Source organism: Eriocheir sinensis, chromosome 43, assembly GCF_024679095.1.
Source record: "Eriocheir sinensis breed Jianghai 21 chromosome 43, ASM2467909v1, whole genome shotgun sequence".
Lineage (NCBI taxonomy): Eukaryota > Metazoa > Arthropoda > Malacostraca > Decapoda > Varunidae > Eriocheir > Eriocheir sinensis.
In genome coordinates, this window is record NC_066551.1 from 9,125,555 (window position 1) to 9,145,187 (window position 19,633).

Consider the following 19,633-nt stretch of genomic DNA (forward strand, 5'->3'; position numbering starts at 1 on the left):
AGAGGCAATGACCACAAACGTCTTCACTTTCCTTCATACGTCCCTGCAGGTTTCCCTACCCCCATACCTCCTCCTCCTCCAAGACGTCCTTTATTCCTCCCTTCCCTCCACTCCCTTCCTACCTCCCAGCAAACAAACAACCTTTCATGCGATGGTCTTGTCGTCCTCATACTTGAACAAAATCGACGCCTCTGCCTAAATTATAGTAGGGCTGGTCTCCTAATTATAGAAAGGACATTGATTTACTGGAAAGGATTTAACGACGCGCCACGAAGATGATTCCAACCTTAAGGGCCCAACCGTACGCGGAACGACTCAAGCGACTCAATCTCTTTACAATGGAGAAAAGACGTCTACGAGGCGATATGATTCAAGTCTTCATGTACCTGAAAAAGTTCAATAACGTCGATTACTCCAAATTCTTTGAACTGCAAACCAACTCAAGAACTAGAAATAACGGCTTACCCATTCAGTCGAGTCGATGTAACACAAACATTGGAAGGAGTTTCTTTTCAAACCGAGTCATCCACCACTGGAACAATCTTCCCTCAGAAGTAGTAAATGCGAATACCATCAACTTCAAATATAGAATCGACCGTCATTTTGCTGCGTCGGGAGTAAACTGAATATCGAGGTGCTTTCATCTGCTCCTCAATATCGAGGTGCTTTCATCTGCTCATCAAGTGCCAAGTGACTGTCGAGCAGATTAAACAACCAAAGCGGGCGACCTCGTAATGAGCCAACAGGCTTTCTGTTGCCTGCATTTCCATGTTTCCATGTTTCTAGCTTTATTTTCTTAAAGGAATATGTCTTGTGTTTTGTTTCTTTGACCTTTTAAGCACACACACACACACACACACACACACACACACACACACACACACACACACTTGGCATTTACGTTTTATGGTTGAGGGTCGACTTGCGCGCGGCTTCTCTCTCTCTCTCTCTCTCTCTCTCTCTCTCTCTCCTTTGTATCAGTTACCCGTGGCGATCGATCCCTTCCCTTCCCTTCCACCTTTCCCGACTCCATTCATCGCTGTCCTTCCCTTCCTCTCTCCTCCCTCCGTGATCCCCTAACCTCTCCCTCGCCCACGTTACACTTTCGCAACACTCCATTCAGCTTCCCGAACCTTTACAACATCTTTACAACACCCTCTCCTCAACTGTAACACTTCTCCCCTCTCGTTTTTTTTGGCCGGAAACCATCAAAACCTTTGGCCACGCCCCCCTCGTGTCACCTCGAGTTACCTATCCACGCTACGTTTTCTTTGCTTTACTCACCATGTAGAACTTGTCGAAAACGAAGGACACCTCATTTCCCTCGTCGTCGTAGAGTGTCTTCTGTACAGTGTCATCTGCAGCGGGATTGTCAATACGGCCGTAGGACTCATCGACTTCCTCGTCCTCGCCCTCTTCGTTCCCTTCCTCCTGATCCTCCTCTTCGTTGTATTGCGCCTCATCCTCGTCCATAGTCGGGCTTTGAATGACTCGTCTGTGTTCGAGGGTTTGCTTGGCGTTCGTTCGTGCAGGAGCACTGTTGTCTTCTCGTCCGGGCAAACACTCGACTTATTAACGAAGCGTCTCTGGTGTTCAGTTTCAAAAGTTTATTACTTGAACGCGCAGTAGTTGAGGAGGAACTGAGGAGCGAGGGGTGAGAGGGTAGGGCGAGGGCGGGAGGGTGGGTGGAGCTGGGCATCTCCTCGGAGGGATCGCTGCCGCCCTGCCATTGGCTCTTCATCCATGACGCAACGCTCACTCATTGGCCCTTGACGTCCCGCCAGCACTATGACGTGTCATGAAAGCCATCTTCTACTGGGCGACGGAGTGGATGCCTCATTATGTCTGACGTCAGGAGTAATCCTGGCGCCTGAGTGGCCCATCACGATACTAAGAAACGATGACGGAATAGAGCACACAGAGGGAGGCGTTCAAATCCCCCTTGTGGCACGTGGTAACTGAAGGTCAAGGCAAACTAGTGGGGGGAGGTGACGTCACCTACAAATCATTGTGGAATGATGCGGCATCGCCCACACTCGGCCCCACGGCGTGTATGCTTGACCCCGTCAGGGAACGTGAGGCACAGAAGTCACACCAGATCGATGTGAGGAGCTAGAGACCGTGAAGACCAAACTGCGGTTGTGTTCCTGGGCGTGTTTAAGGATCTACGGGCTGAAAAGATCGTGACTGGAAACAGTTGAAGTACGTACTTTTGTACAATCTGTACTCTTATGTATTGCAAATTATGTATCACCAACCGCTAGGCGAATTATAAGGAAAACACGAGCACACACAATGTAATACTTATCTCACACCCACGGAGTTAGTTTAATAATGATAAACACGAACAGCGTCATAGCTGCACCAAGAACGTTGTTAAGTGCACAGGACTGTTTGTTACCTGCGTGAACTCGATCTAATCCTTGTACCTTGTACTGAGAATTCTCTCACTACTCCCTCGCGTTTTTTTTTCGAGTACACTTGTTTTGTGTAACTTATAATTATTATGGTTTTTCATACAACCTGATTAATAAAGTCATTAATTAGATGTTCCCTTCCTTTACTGTTCACCTGTCCAAACACGTGGAAGTGCTTTACGCACACACACACACACACACACACACACACACACACACACACACACACACACACACACGCACGCGCGCGCGCGTGGATTTACTATCTATATCAGTGGTGAATATTTTTTTGGTAACATCCGGTTCCGGTGGAAGCCGACGTCTCCGGCTTCCACGGAAACAAACACGATAAAAAATAAGATAATAAAACAGCATCCTCCCACCACGCGGAGATTCTTGCGACCTAGATCTGTTCTCACATCGATACGACAATCATTTATAAACTGATAGAATGCACAATAGAAACCAACGATCAATGATTATAAGAAATATATACAACACACACACACACAAAAAAAAAATTATCAAACCCCATGACCAGCAATTACGAAACATTACTTTCACCAAAAAACTATAATAATGTAAGAATCTCTCCTTCTACTATGAAACCACAACGTCAACAATCGCAGGAAACTTAACTAAAAAGAAAAACACTTAAATCATTCTTAAAGGTAAAGTTTGGGGCAGACGCTATAGCTGCGCGTATTTGAAAGGTAAAGTTGGGGGCATACACTGTAGCAGCGCGTGGCCTCGGTGCTCATCAACGTAACATTTGCCCTTGAGCCTGTGGTGGGAGGGAGCCCATTACCCCGGGACACAGGGCCAGTGTGACATCCGGGTTACCACAGTATTTGAAAAGAAAGCTAAAAAATTACATCTCACACGACACATGAGATGAAAAATACTATAAATGCAAACGAATATATATGTTTCAGAATTTCACCAATATAAACAAGAATTCATACCAAGTCGGCAGAATGTAAACAATACCCTCCTGTTTGTAATGCTGTCTACAGGTAAAAGATAATTCACAGAGTCAGCAAAGTGTGAACAATGCTCTCCTGATTGTAATGCTGTCTATTGATATAAAAGAGACTTCATAACGAGTCGGCAAGGTGTAAACAATGTCCTCCTGTTTGTAGTGCTGTCTAGTGATAAAAGAGAATCCACAACAAGTCGGCAAGGTGTAAACAATGTCCTCCTGTTTGTAGTGCTGTCTAGTGATAAAAGAGAATCCACAACGAGTCGGCAAGGTGTAAACAATGCTCTCCTGTTTGCAATGCTCTCTACTGATATAAGAGAATTCACAACGAGTCAGCAAAGTGTAAACAATGCTCTCCTGTTTGCAATGCTCTCTACTGATATAAGAGAATTCACAGCGAGTCAGCAAGGTGTAAACAATGCTCTCCTGTTTGCAATGCTCTCTACTGATACAAGAGAATTCATAACGAGTCAGCAAAGTGTAAACAATGCCCTTCTGTTTGTAATGCTGTCTGGTGATATACAAGAGAATTCATAACGAGTCAGCAAGGTATAAACAATGCTCTCCTGATTGTAATATGTCTACTTATATAAAAGAGAATTCACGAAGTCATAAGAATGTAAACAATGCCTTCCTGTTTACAATGCTGTCAACTGATATACTACAAGATAATTCACAACGAGTCATCAGAGTGTAAACAATGCCCTCCTGTTTGTAATGCTACCTAGTTACTACGTTTCGTCCTCGAAGTGCTATTACGTCATTCCCTCCGCCTCCCCTCAGCCATTAAAAACAGCCAACTTCCCGTCACGAATACCTTGGCAAAAAAAAAAAAAGGGAGGGAAGGTGAAAAGTGGGGAGAAAAGCAAGTAAAGGAAAAGAGGTGGAAGGGAGGCGAGTTGAAAATAGGTATGCGACAGGGAAGGGAAGGAGAACGGAGGTTATGGAGGAGAGGAAGAAAAATGTGAAGTAGCAGAAACACAGGAATGAAAGAAAGAGGATAATGTTACGGGTGAGGGGAAGGAGGCATGAAAAACTGGGGGAACGAGAGAGAAGAGGGCGAAGGGATGGAGAAGGGGGGTTGAGATTACAGGGAGGACGGGAGGGAGGGTATAGGAATAACAATGGAGGGCTGGAGTCTGCCAAGGTCATGACGTACCTATCTCCTCCCTTCCTCCATAGCCCCCCCCCCCCTTCCCCAAGATACCTCCACCCGGAAGAATCTCTGGAGTGCCTGGCTCCATATTTACTTCATTATTTTATCAATATTACTTGACTTATTGCTTGTCATTTTGTCGCAGTTTAGCTGAGGGGAGCGAGGAAAGTGTGGTAACGGTATCCTGTGAAGATTTCCCTTATTCGCTGTCGTCTTTGAATAATGTTAGCTTATATATATATATATATATATATATATATATAGATATATATATATATATATATATATATATATATATATATATATATATATATATATATATATATATATATATATATATATTATTTATTCATCTAAGGAAATTAAAGATAGAGAGAGAGAGAGAGAGAGAGAGAGAGAGAGAGAGAGAGAGAGAGAGAGAGAGAGAGAGAGAGAGAGAGAGAGAGAGAGAGAGAGAGAGAGAGAAACAAATTAAAAAAAGTATAAAAAACATTAATTTACTGAACATGTAGTAAATCCGCCTCGAGAACTACAGTCGTCAGCGAATCATCGTACGCACCGGCCTCTTGCAGACTCCTTACGTTCTTATGTTCTTAAAAACACATGCACGGACGCATGCCAAAAAGGGTACATACCCACTCCCCCCAGCCCCCAGCCTCACCCCCAGATCATCAAATTACAACTCGCGAGATGAACTTTAACCAGTCGCACGGCGCATCTTTATCAGGCGGGGGTGCACTACAAGGCCGGCTCTGTACTCACCCTGAAGACGGCGTGGGCTGGGGTGATGCGCGCCGCCTTGCGGGGGCCCCTGCTGAACAGCCGGTCGCGGAGGTGGTAGGCGCCGCGGCTCATGATGGATGAGATGAGGGAACCTGCAGGCGGCGGCGGTGACGACGTGAAGAGAGAGAGAGAGCGAGTTAGAGTGGGAAGGCAGGAGTCTGTTAATGCAGGTACTTACATCCAGTAATAAGGGCTATTCTGCTATCCTCTTTTTATTTCTGACACATTTCAGATGAACGATGCTACTCCCAAAAGCGACCTACCTAGTGCGTCACAAATATAATTAATGAGCCCACCAGGGGTGCTAATATTTTAGACTTAGTCTTGACTAATAACGAAAATATGGTACGTGAGGTGGAGGTGGAGGAGCTAGGTTGTAGTGATCACAGGGAGATTAGGTTTAACGAGGATTGGGCGGTAAACCACGAAGTCAACCGCGTGTTGGTGGCAGATTTTAAGAGCTAATTACGAGGGGCTAATCAGACATTATAAGAAAGTTAATTGGGTCTCGCCAGTAAGTCTTACGGCGGATTGGCTTGGCCTACGATATTATGGACTCGCTCAGCACGAGTATATGGCGTTGTCGATACTTGTGTAAAGACAAGGATCCAGAACTTCAAGCCCGTTGTGCTCTTTGTCTTACTCTATGGCTGTGAGACATGGACACTAAATAGGGACTTGGAGAGGCGGAATGATGCCTTTGGGTTAGCGCTGGGATGACGGTGTCAAACCGGCGAGTACTCTGTGAGACTGATTACCGTTTACCGTTGATGAGGTTTCAGGCCCTGCTCCGCCGCTGATGCAGCGCTCTACGAGGGCCGTCAACAATTTCAACGTTAGCCTCAATAATAGTCTTCGATGCACTTATTCTCAAACATCGTAGTGAGTGAGTGAGTGTCTTAATTTCTTTCACGAATAATATCACATATAACAATTAGTTCAGTGTTCATGTCTGCTATTTTCATTATAGTATCACAATTAAATATTCAACAATTATTTCCAGCACACTGAACCTTCATCACACACAATTTATCTTTGAGTACAGACACTAATTAATAGCCATGATCGGTCATGTTACGAATTCTCTCAATTTCAGTCTGGAGAACTACACAACACTGGTCATTCGCTTAGTGGTTGATTTCAGGCTTCTTGTATCTCACACAATTTATGCATTTCTTCTCAGCCATGGTGCACTCCTGTGATCTATGATTGCCAGCGCATTTGAATCAATTCGGGGCGTCTCCATTGGTCTTGGCAGTACAGTTGGCCTCAAGATGGCCATAGCTCTGACAATGATAGCATATAATTGCATGGTATCTGTCTCTCACTGTGTATATTCCCCCTTCTAATTTTAGCTTGTCGTGATTCTTGTGAATCAGCTCTCTTACAGTTGGGTCACACCTCAAAATGTAGTGCATCGTGCCGCCAGCCGCAGGCTTGCTAAAAACCAGCTCAATCTTATCCTCAACACCCCCAATGGCGTGTAAGAACTCATTGCGGTCTAAGATGGTCTCCTTTATTTTTTCCTTGGTCTCCTCTTATGCACATTGTATATCATGATCTTTGGTTTCAACTTTCCAACACTCTTGGTATTAATTTGCTCAACAGACTCCAGTTTTTGAGCAGCCTCATCCCTTGTGTTTTCATTATCAAAGTTCATGACAATGTTACCTCTATTTGTAAATCTTGAATCAGTTACTTGAATACCATTCAATGCCTGGGAGACTTCATCCTTCATGTCTGTTGCCTTTTTTTCCTATGTAGAAACTTTTACAACGAGAAGATTTTTCTTGACCTTCTTGCTTCTCTTTGCCACCTCAGCCCAGCTAGATTCAGCATGCTCAGCAAGTTTAAGCGTGTCACCAACTGATCCCAGTTCCTCCTGCACCTTCACAGCCCTTGATTCAACTTCATCCTTAACCACAGATATTTCCTTAGATAATTGTTGCTTGAATTCATCCATTTTTTCCACAATTTTGGTAGCCAGAGATGCTTTATGGAGGCATGGGTTGCACATCCAATTAATTTTAGGTATATTCTCCTGCTTATAATTCCAGACAAATGAGCACACTTCACATGACACCATTTAGGGCACAAACAGCATCCAATCCATTTCTCGCCTGTGAAATCCTTACAAACGCAACACAAATCCAATGGGGCCTTGGCTCTGCCAGCCATGTTGTCACACCACTTTCCACACGGAGCAAGTCGCGACACATCCGATCACGGCCACGACTACTCACTCACTTCGCCATATATTACCTGCATAGTCCATCAACGCCAACTCCGGTTATATGTGCATGTGGCACGCTACCCGGAAGCCGACCCTGCTCATTGGGTTATCTCTGCAAGAGACAATCCTGGGTGGAAGAGGCCAAGGGGATGCCCACAGAGTTCTTGGATTGAACAAGTCGATAGATCCTGCCAGAAGGTACTCAGGATGGGAAGGGAGCCTGCATGGAGACTTGTCCAGAGGGACTCCCGGACTTGGCGTCGTAGGGTGGGCGAGGCGATGCACCCCCCGGCGTATGCCCCATTGATTGATTGACTGATTGATAATTGGGTTTCCCTAGCGTTAGATGAGGGCTAGAACCAAGGGCAGGTATCCGATGTCCAGGGGAAGCAAGTGGAAGTGACTCACAATAATTAAGTTAGAGTAAGAGTAGAGGGAAAGGGGTAGCATATTCTTCACTAAACACTTGGAAAACAGCGATACTAAGGGAATGACTAGTAGGCATAAACATGTAATAGGCTAAAAGAGGGGAATTAATAAGAAAATAAAAATTGGTGAAACCCTCCTCAGTGTTAGGTATGTTGAATGAGGCAGAATGGCAAAGAAAACACACCCGCGTTGCAATAAGGAACTATGGGTTTAAGGTAGCTAACGAAGCTAAGAGTGATCTTAAAGGTTTCTTTAAGTTTAGGACAAAAGAAGGGAGTGAACTGAACCGTTGAAAACAGACACTGGTGAGCCCGTTGATAATTGGGAGGGAATGAGTAAATTGTTAAACAACTACTTCCTCTCAATCTTCACAATGGAGAATCTAACGACCATTCCGGAGAGAGTTCAGGTGTATGGAGTCGAGAATAACGACAGGTTGATGGATGTGGTCCTTACTTAGCAGGTAGTCTAGGATGAGACTGGTAGTTTAAAGAAAAGGAAATCGCCTGTTACTGATGAACTATTTCCACAGGTCCTGAAGAATGCAGGGAGGTTCTCAGTGGCCCACTGGCTAACATTTTTTAAGATGTCAGTGGTCTGGTTTTGTGCCTAGTATCTGGAAGGTAGCTAATGTAACGCAGGTTTTCAAAAAGGGGGACAGGTCATCCACTACTAATTATCGCCCATTTAGCTTAACATCAACTGAAGCAAGCTGTTGGAATCGGTAAGTCAGGAGCATTCGAGATCATATGGAGAAGCATACAGTAATTCACGACTCGCAGCATGGCTTCACAAATGGCTGATCATATCTCACCAAACTTTTGTCCTTCTAACAAACAATCCTTACATTTCCATCTACATAATCTTACATTCATTAGTGCCTAACAAATCGACTGAAACGGTAGATAATGATGAAAACTTATGATATACTTAAATTTTAGTAAAGTGTTCCACAAAGTTCTTCACCATCGACTGCTAGTAAACTAAGATGAGTGTTGAACTGGATTAGGGCGTGGCTTAGCAGTAGGAAGCAAACAGTGCAAATCAAAGGCAAAAAATCTGACTGGGGCTGTTACAATTGCGATCCTACAGGATCCGGTATTGGCTCCAAGTTGTTTATCATTTATATCAATGATTTAGATACAGGAATTAGTAAAGATGTTAGCAAGTTTGCGTATGATACAAAGATCAGCAAATTAAAATAAATCTGACCAGGACATATTGTATGCTATAGTATTCTGAGGGTAGGCAGGAATAATCCTTCACATAAATTATTCCTTAAATGCCATCCCTAAGCAGGTCTAGATGTAAAAGGGATTTTGGAGTCTTGGTGAGCTCTGATCTCCGACCAAGCGCTCAATGCATTCAGGCTAAGAATCGTGCAAACAGAGCACTGGGTTTAATTTCAAGAAGGGTAAACAATAGAAGCACTTGAGTCATCCTCAAGCTATATTTAGCATTAGTTGACCTCATCTCAATTATGCGGTTCAGTTCTGATCTCTGTTATAGAAAGGATATCCAGATATTAGAATATGTTGAGGAGGATGACAATAATTATTTATTGAAGGGATGAGAAACGACGTGTAAGGATAGACTTAAATATTTAAATTTGCATTCTCTAGAAAGGCAGAGGGTGCGACGAGACTTAAATAAAGTGTGTAAATGGATGGAAGGTTTTAATAAGGGTGATGTTAATAAGGTTTTGGTGGTATAAAAGCCGGACAGGACACGTAGTAATGGGTTATAATAAGAGGCGGATAGTAATGGGTTAAGTTGAAAATTTCAGATTCAACAAACATACTAAGGATTTGAATGATTTTTTTTGATGAATTGGACTTTTTTTTTTTTTGAGTATAGATACATCTGGGCCGTGGACGTATGACATGTGATGAGGGTGAGGTGGTAAATGATGACTACCATGATTGATGGTAGTTTGTTTTTTTGTTTTTTTTTCCTTTACCTTTCTTTCTTCGTCACCTGACTTTGACTCGCACCAGTCGTCAAAGTGTATCCTTAGTAAACCAATTTCTACCTTCGCAATTCTTCTAGCACCACTATAATTTGCGATACAACATTACTTTTATCAGTAGGTATGCTATACAATAGCCCATAAACCACCAAACCACTACGCTACCAATTACGAGGTAATTAGGCTATGTAATGTACAACGTTACCCTACTCTCAACTTTATTTAATTAATACACCTTTCATTGAAGAGAGAGAGAGAGAGAGAGAGAGAGCAGCACATTTTAGCTACGCGGAGAGAGAGAGAGAGAGAGAGAGAGAGAGAGAGAGAGAGAGAGAGAGATATTGAAGGGAGGAGGCGGGAGATGGAGGAAGAGGAACAAGGTGGCCTGGTAGTTGTGTTTGTTTTTGTTCGATCTACTGCACTGATGACTTGACTGGTCCTGGGAGTATAGGCCTTTATTCTCTACTTCTGTGGGTTGGCTGGCGATACTTCGAAATTAAGGCAGGTGTGAAATACTGTCGCAAAATCTCGTACCGATACGATTGTTCGTTACGATATTGGCTAATACGCAAGAACTGGTTTATCAATAGCGTGGTGGATGAGTGGAAAAGGCGTAGCAGTTATTGTTGAGTGCCAATACGCGAGATTCAGTTCAGAAAAAGTTAGATAAGTTAATGGGCAGCGAGGTTAGGTGGGGTTAGGTTTATAGGAGCTGCCTTATAGACCTTCCGGCCTCTTTAGACTCCTTACGTTCTTGTGTTCTAAATGACGGGGCTCATCTTCCATAATCAATTCCACAGCTCTGTCTGGACCAATAGCTTTAGTCCTAATAGCCTTACATTTATTCATCCTTCCTCTTCAATCTGTCTCGGTCTCGAGGTCGAGTGGTATTGCCGTGGTGAAGCTTGAGTCACTTCCTGAGTTCGGAGTAGTGCGTGGGGTGGGGAGGGGTGGCGGGGCAGGGCGAGTTGCCGACTACTCTCCTATACGCTTCTTATTTTCCTTATCCTCTTGCAAAGTATCAGACGCGGGAGAAAAACATAAAAATAGACGTGCAGCAGAATCCACTATCGAGGGAAGACTGAGGCGATAAGTTGTTTGTTGCCCGGGAAGTAAGCTCTAGGTGGGTGCATACCTACGCTCAGGGCTGCATACGCTATGGCTGCGCGTGGCTGCGGCGCACGTTGACACATTAATTAACGATATTGTTGAAGAAAACATATGAATGAATTTAGGAGCTGAGATTTTTACACGCGAAACTAGGTTATAAGAGGTAATTTATTGGTTGTTTAAATGAAGTAGCTGCAGAATTTTCTGGTTAAATATCCCTTGTGATTTTTATTTCATCACAATTTTATAGGTCTATTAACTGTTATAGTCGTATTTTTTTCTCCTGGTAATTGCATTTTGAATAGTCACAACTGTTCTACATTTATAAGGTAGGATTTTTTAAGATGTGAATTTTTTTAATTTTATTTTGGCGACTTCTTTTGTTTTTTTGGTTCATAAATAAATCACACAGAAATTCAGCCTTCAGTCTTTGCTTTTTATATTCGTCTTTTGAATCGGAAAGTATATTTGAGAATAGCTACACAGGTTTTGAAATAGCTATAACACTTCTGCGAATGTTATATTTCGAAAATCCCCATTCACCAAATAGCGGTGTAAATGTACAGGCATTGCATCATTTTTGTATGTTATATATACACGGGGAAACCCTAATCCCTAGCCCACCTCGGTGCTAGAGGTTATTACAGCGTCCCTTCTGGAGAGGAGAACCACAGTCCTTATGAACGATCCGAAGCTTCGCTGTGTGTATCATATATCTAATATCTTGCTGTATATTATACTGAGTATTCATAGTACGGCCGTATGGATGACATTATGTATAATCATTGTATATTGAATATTATACTCTGCATTATCTTCATTAATTAAAGATGAAGAAAAATTGCCTAGGTTGTAATTATGAAATTATGAGTAAAACACTTCTATGTCACCTAGTGAAGCTACACAACGTTTACAGCGCTTGTGTGTGTGTGTGTGTGTGTGTGTGTAATTCACCTCTTGGTCTGCTGCGGATTTCTCTCGAGACAGCCAGCCGTTCCCCTACGGAAGAGCAGAGCTCGTAGTACCGATCTTTGGGTAGGACAACGAGGTCACACCTCCTTGCCTGACGTCGCGTACCTACTCACTGCTAGGTGAACAGGGGTTACACGTGAAAGAAGAGAAACCCAACTTATCTTCACCCGGTCGGGGAATCGAACCCCGGTCCTTCTGGTTGAGGCAGACGCTCTATCCACTGGGCTACCGGGCCGCGTGTGTGTGTGTGTGTGTGTGTGTGTGTCATCAGGCATCATGCTTAGTAATGAAGGTTAATATGTAATTAGTTCACATCAGAAACAGTTCAGATACAGGCTGGTCTGAGCATAGCGCCGGACCACGATGACCACCACACCCAATTTATATCTCTTCCCTTCATTCAAGTAACTGTATGAGGATTCTTGTTTAATCCAGCAACATATTTCAAAACCTTAAAGTATAATGTGAGGATCAGTCACTTCTCAATTTTCAGCACGCCCTGGAGGCCACTGTGATGCCACCCAGCCTCTCCGCTGCCACACAGATGGCAAAGAAAATACATCATAAAATTGATGTAATTCACATTACAGAGAAAACAAATCATTATAAAAGATATGAAATACAACGTGTCTGGCGTCACTGCAGTCTTGAGCTCCGACAGAAAAAAAAAGCAAAGCTACCCCCTGAGGTCGCAGTCACCTCTGGAATACTGGAAAAAATAACCACGTATGTTTTTAACTCTTCGTGAAACAATTTCTCCGCGACAGGCAGTCTAAAGAAAATCCGTCACCCATCCCTTGCCTGGCAGCTAGAAAACACCCCCACCCATTCTTAAAGGGTTAAAAAAGTTGATAAACACTCTTCTAAATAAAATATAGATATAAATACTGATATCCAAACAATGAATTTACTCATATGTACCATTGTTCTAAAATAAAACTTGAGTCCTGCTACTGTAAAAACACCCCTACCTTCATCCTTTAAAGCTCCCAAAAAATTTTGGTCAATTATTCCCTTAATAAGTGATCTCATGTCCTTTAGAAAAAATGCAAATCTGTAATAATTTGAAATCTTAATCGGTAACACATTGGTAATCTGCTCTGTATAGGAATTCTTTAATCTTAACACATGCATGATAAACACCAAAAAATGTGCCTCAAATGTATTGCTGAGGTGAGTATTTCTAGGGAGGGTCAGTGCACAAGTTGAGCGACTATACAGTCTTGGCGCCACAAGCTATGCAAATATGTATTCATCAGTCGTAATGAACTATTAGTGTACATTCCTTGAATTTCCTTCACACTCCTTGGATTAGTGACATATCCACATGTATGGTTAGCATTGTCTGTAGTTCAATGCAACTCTGCGTAACATCACTGCATCACAACACATCACAGCACTGGCTCCCATCACGGGCTGTGATTAGTGTTGTACAGTTAATGGTCACAACACACTACTGGTAGCAGTGCACCTACAAGCTCACAGTGGAATGTTGTGTGGATTCTACAATGCATCACACATCATATAATATAATTAGCTTGGAACTACTGGGGGTTAGAGATATTTTGTTCATTCTTTTGAGTAACTGATACTACAGAATCTAATCTGTTAGCTATTTCAGAAATCTTGGGGCAAAACTTAATACGAAAATTATATAAATAGGTACTTAAAAATCTTGAGCTGAATATTTCCTTACATGCCTGAAAAATTCACATAAAATTTCATTCACAATTAGTAAAAACTATGAAAATACATCTGCCGACTCAGTGTTTCATGCAGGGTTAGCAACACAAGATACACCAACAAGAGTTACAAACGGTGTTTCGTGGGATGACCCCAAAATGACTGAAGGGGGACACCTGAAGGGGAGGGACAAGATAAGGATGACATATTATGCAATACTTATTCATCATACAACTGAAGCTGAGAAATGGATGTAAAGAAATGGGTGACACAAGGTCTTCCTAAATGAACACCACAAATCCTCTCAGAACAATGACAACAGCAAGTGGTCTTACTGTTACACATTTGATTGCTATCAGGGCCAAACTATGACCCACACAACTGCCACAGCAGTATTGAAAATCATGTAGTTTTTATAAGAGCAAATCTTCTCTCTAACAAAGTATGGGATGCCTGTGAATATTCTTATTGTATTAATACTAGCTCCTCTGTCGTGAGTCTGATGATACCCTTCACTTAACTCTGAGCACTGCATTTCTCATAACTGTGAGGTACTTAAATTTATGTATCTTTTCATAAGGTTCCTGAATAAATAGTACTCTGACAAACAACCATTTTCCAATGTTGATATTTATTACGAATTTCCCAGTAAAGCATATGGGAATACCCTTGACCTAATCTAAACCTACACAATCTGCATGTTGTATACATGATGAATTCATGCTGTACTCTTCCCTCAAAAACTTGACCATCTAACAATGCTGGGTATTTCATCATAACTATTATATACTACTAGTTTTCCTCAGAATTTTTAAGAATCTAACCTGAATGTCAGCCAAAAAGTGACATTTTTGTGAGGTCAGTTTATATCTATGATGAAAATCAATGCTGCGACACTTACATAAGACTATTTCAATGCAAAGGAAGAAAAAGCATTGATATAGCCCCGGTAAATGTTACATTAACAAAAACTGCAAGGAAAAAAATCTGGCACTTTAATAAAATCAGTTTAAATTCAAGATGAAAAAAGAATATGTGTGAGACTAGACTAGAAGTATTTGGATAAAAAGATCCTGGCACTTGGAGACCAGACAGACAATGCAGCCAGTGAGCAGAAATAAGGACTTACCAGCACTAGGAATGATGCGGTGCTTGGAAGGATCCAACTGGGTTTGGGTCAGGTTCTCAACCACTTCTCCATCCTCCTTGGTGGAGAACTGTGCCCCTCTGCAAGACATATAGACATCCCATTAATTAATTTTACAAAAATAATATAGAGCTCTCTACTTGGGAGCTAAGAACTTTGATATCAGAGCAATACTGATTGTAAAAAAATCATAAATATAAGTGGCCTGTTTTTTTTTTGACTAACCTAACAATCTATACGAATACCAAAAGTAGCTTGAAGAAGATACACTTTTCTAACAACATGACATCTCTAAATGTATACACTACACAAATGAAAAGTGCTAGTATAAAGCATGTCATATGTCAGTCATTAGGTCCATGATATGTCTCTGGTCTGTCACAGATGTGGACATAAAAACTGAATGTTGGTGATACAAAGAGATTGTCCCATTCCCTTATTAATTCTTGTGCTGAGTGGCTAATTTGTTGTTAGTTTTCTGGTGTCCACTGAATTTACTCTTCTTCAGGTCTTGGCTCAGAGGAGTAGGAGTTGATGTCTTCTTTGAGCTGTGATTAGTGAACACAAAGTCTGACTACAAAAACATGCATGCAAACATCATCCATCAAATAATTATTAATGCAAAGAGTCTTGGGAGTGTCCAGCCAGTCATGTGGAGGGCCCCCAAACAAATACTTACTGCAGTGTTTTCTGATATTAATTATAAAAAGAAAAATACGAATTTAATTAAAAGTACTTAAAACTGTCCCAAACTCAAAAATGAATAGATTGTTTTCTTAAAACGTGCATTCTTGTAATGGCTCAAAAAAATATATATAAAAGGACAAACAAAAATAAAATGAAAACAAACATAATTAATGAAACTATCTAGGGAAGCATTACCTCCACCAACAGTAACACTTACTAACTACTAACAAACACAAATAAAATCCTCTAAATGTTTTATAATAATAAAACTGGCAAATCAGTAAGAATTCCGTCAAACAATTTGGCATCTCTCCAGAAATAGGTTAATATGCTGAGAGCCACTGGTCTGTCACTGTCATTTTATCCAATCAGATCAAGCATGTGACTCTTAAAGCTTCTGCAGCCTCCGCCTCCCCTACAGCTGCCCTCTCCTCCCACTTTGTGTGATGTGCATGAAATACAGGTTATATGCAAGGTCACAGTAACAGACCATACAGTATGACTCCCTATAGAGTATAGATACACATCAAGACATCAGCTGAACTGGTTATGGCATAATGCACAATAATTTTACATGACATATACCAAAACAACATATACATATAATCAACAGAAAGAAAATTCACAAGACTAGTCTTTGTTTCTGCTGATATATTTGTATTACATTTATCATGATATATTGTAAGTATTGTAATGCACAAAATAACAGAGGTGGGCACCCGCTAATTTTTTGTTAGTCCGCAATTCGCAATTCCAATAACTTTGTTGGGCATTCCGCTAATCGCTAATCCTTAAATTTTACGGCTTCGCCAGTCCACTATCGCAAATCCGCTACTGCTTACGCTAATGAATTTTTTAGTCCATTAATGAAATCCGTAACAGTCCACTAACCCTTTATTGGTAGTTAAAAACATAATTTCCAATAAAATTACTACCTCACAATTTATATATTTATTTATTTTACATATTTTTATATATAACAGAAGTTTTAAAACAGCAAAATACAGAATCCTCATTACAGTCATTAGTCATTGTTGTTGTTTTTAAGACTCAGCCAGCTAATGTAAACTGCCTCCCACGCAGGCTGCCAGGACAGGCTGGCAGCGCAACACAGTTCTAGAATATTCCTGTCCTGTCTATGCAGCCTGGGCAGCCTCCTACCTGCGTGCAGACTGGCTGTGCATCAGACAGATCTATAATAGGGTGGCCAGATTTCTGGAAGTGAAATCCGGAACGCTTTAATAAAAAAAACATTTTCCGGGACAGTGCATGAAATCCGGGACATTTCCGGGACAAACCATTAAAATCAGGGACGTCTGGACACCCAAATCTAGAAGTTTCTCCACACTTTCAAGAATATTCTTGAATTTCCCGGAAATTTCATTGTTTTTGAAAGTTTGTGTTAGTGGACTATAATTTTGGCATTCCGCTAACTGCAATCCGCTAATTTTTAAAATTTTCTGCTAATGATATTCCGCAATTTTTTTGTTAGTCCGCTATTAGCGGACTTAAATTGCGGAATGTCCACCTTTGCAAAAAAGTAATGAGATGTCCATTATGCTGCATCCATTATCTTTTTTACACATCTTTTCTTGACCAAGCAGACTGACTGTGTGCTGTATGCATTAAGATGGACCCACATACACACAGCAACCTTTACCAACACAATCAATCTTCTCTTAGCCCAAGTTGTAAAAATTTAAAGAAGTTATATGAATTTAAGTATATTCAGCAATACAAGCTTTAAAACTTGTTAATGCACCACAGTTCATGAGTTTTATTATGGGATTGGTGGTGCTGGGTGAGCTACACAGCAATAGAAAGAGCCAAATCTACATCTAGTGTGTAAAAAAATACTTCATGCACATGACTCACACTGCTCCCTCCATAACATCAGCCAGTACATCAGTGGAGGTTGCCTTCACCACATCCCCCATTACTCCTTCACCAAGCTTGTTGCTGTCCAAGGAATGGTTCAATAAAGAGAAAAATCTTAGAAGGAGTGAAACCCAAGCCAAAGTGAAACAGATAGACACAAGACACTGCCGTGATGAACTGCACCATTGGTTAGGAAGTTGTCGAGGGTTGAGTTATGATTTTTTGACAGAAAAATTATGATATACTAAGTGATCAGAGAGGTAGAGACAGGTATAAGCATGCACCTGACTATAAGACTGTAAATCTGATCTTCAAATGATATTATCTTTTCTATTTTCACTATCCCACTGTTTAGTATGTTTCTGTTGTATTATCCAATGTATTACATGAAATTAATATTTAGAGAAGAGAGCATACCTTTAAACCATCATACTAACTCTAGGTCAGCATTCCCTAACCAGTGGAGATAAACAGATCTAAGAGGGTGTTGAGATTAAGCTCAAGCCAGGTACAATGCAATAATGTTAGGACGGGTAGAATATACATCTGGAGTTTTTTAGAAAATTACTTTCAGTAGAATACAGCCAATGAAGTACATACCAATTTTTTTCTGACTGGTTTTACAAACTGGTGACATCTTTCATCCCATATATTTTAGGGAATTAATAAAATAATTAAAATATTTACCACCTACTTTATATTCATTCATTCTTTGACACCTGCTCCTAGGAGCTCCCACCAGGGGATGGCCATGGCAGAAGAGTTTCCATCTCTCTCTATCCAGACACTCCCTCCTTGCATGCTCAAAGTTTCTCAAGGATCTTTCACCCCTCTCCCTGACATACTCCTGCACCCTATCTCTCCATTTCACTGGAGGTCGTCCTCTAACATTCCCTCCCTCTATCTCACTCACATATACCCTCCTGGTCATCTTACTCTCCTCCATTCGCTCCATGTGGCCAAACCACTTTAAAGTCTGTCACTTCACTTCTTCCACCACTCCACACTTCTTCCCTTCACCCACGTAACACATTCCAAAACGCTCATACACACTTTCATTACTCATTCCATCCATTCTACTCACACCACATGCACTCCTCAAATAACTAATTTCCACTGCCTGCACTCTAGACCTCTGACTTTCATTCCAGGCCCATGTTTAGCTTCCATATGTGAGGGTTGGTAATATTACTGTATTTCTCAAATCCCTCTTTACCTCCATGCTCACACTTCTGCCACTCATGATACATCCCAAAGACCCTACCAACTTTCTTCCTTGCAATGTCCTTTCTCTTGTCTTTCCTTATGTATCACCATGCTTACACATAACTGATCCAAGGTACTTAAACTCATTAACCTCCTCCATTTCTTCACCATTCAAAATCACTTTGCATTCTTTTTCACATTCAATTCCCACTCTATATGGGCATACAAAATCCACAACCTCACTTCTACTCCTCTCACAAACCATCACTTTATAGTGTTGTAGAAAATGTAGGCTTTTTAGCCAAGTCACAGATAACACTGAAAAATTTCAGGCTACCTCAAAGGTTGCTGGGCTGCTTAATCCAGGGGAGCTGAGTTCAGGAAAGGTTAAGAAATGCTGCTCTAGTTCAAGGCAAGTTTTAGAACTGTGACATTAACAGAAAATGACAAGATAAAATCTTTCCTTTAAGCTTGAGTGTTTATCAGTGGGCCAAGCACAGCTATGTATATTTGAATTTTATATATTTTTCAACCAAAAAATAAGCATGAGGTGCTTGTTCAGGAAACACCATAATATACGTATTTCCTTTTTATTTTCTGCTTTATTAGTGTATCAAGAATGAATCATACAGCATTCTGACCAGGGAATGATGGTGTGAAAAGCATGTATTCTGAACACCTGTGGATTTACTGGCAATGGTACTTTGTGCTTAGAACTAGAAATTTATGTAAAATGTTCATCAATTAACACATCATTCCTTTTATGTAGTACAATGTTGACACCAAAGACACATTCACTGGGTATGGTTTAGGTGCAAGTATATGCTTTGAAAAGGCATGCATGACTTTTACTGCACAAGAGATTCTAAATAAATGTATTTCTATCAACAATACTTTCGAGAAAAAAATACTGATTTTTTTCTCATTGCATGTGAAATTATCTGGGAAAAACAAGATCTTAAAATTCTCCTGCACAAAAAT

At 41.2% G+C, this 19,633-nt stretch overlaps 1 protein-coding gene across 1 annotated transcript in view; it reads right to left on the bottom strand.

The window, feature by feature from the left end:
- Window positions 1-19,633, bottom strand: part of LOC127010447 (calpain-B-like) — a gene marked incomplete in the record, with an annotated part of 104,942 nt that overhangs the window by 65,847 nt on the left and 19,462 nt on the right. The window contains 4 exon segments of the mRNA XM_050884618.1: window positions 5,318-5,430; window positions 13,869-13,910; window positions 14,864-14,961; window positions 17,444-17,527. Of these exon segments, the coding sequence (XP_050740575.1) occupies window positions 5,318-5,430; window positions 13,869-13,910; window positions 14,864-14,961; window positions 17,444-17,527 (337 nt within the window).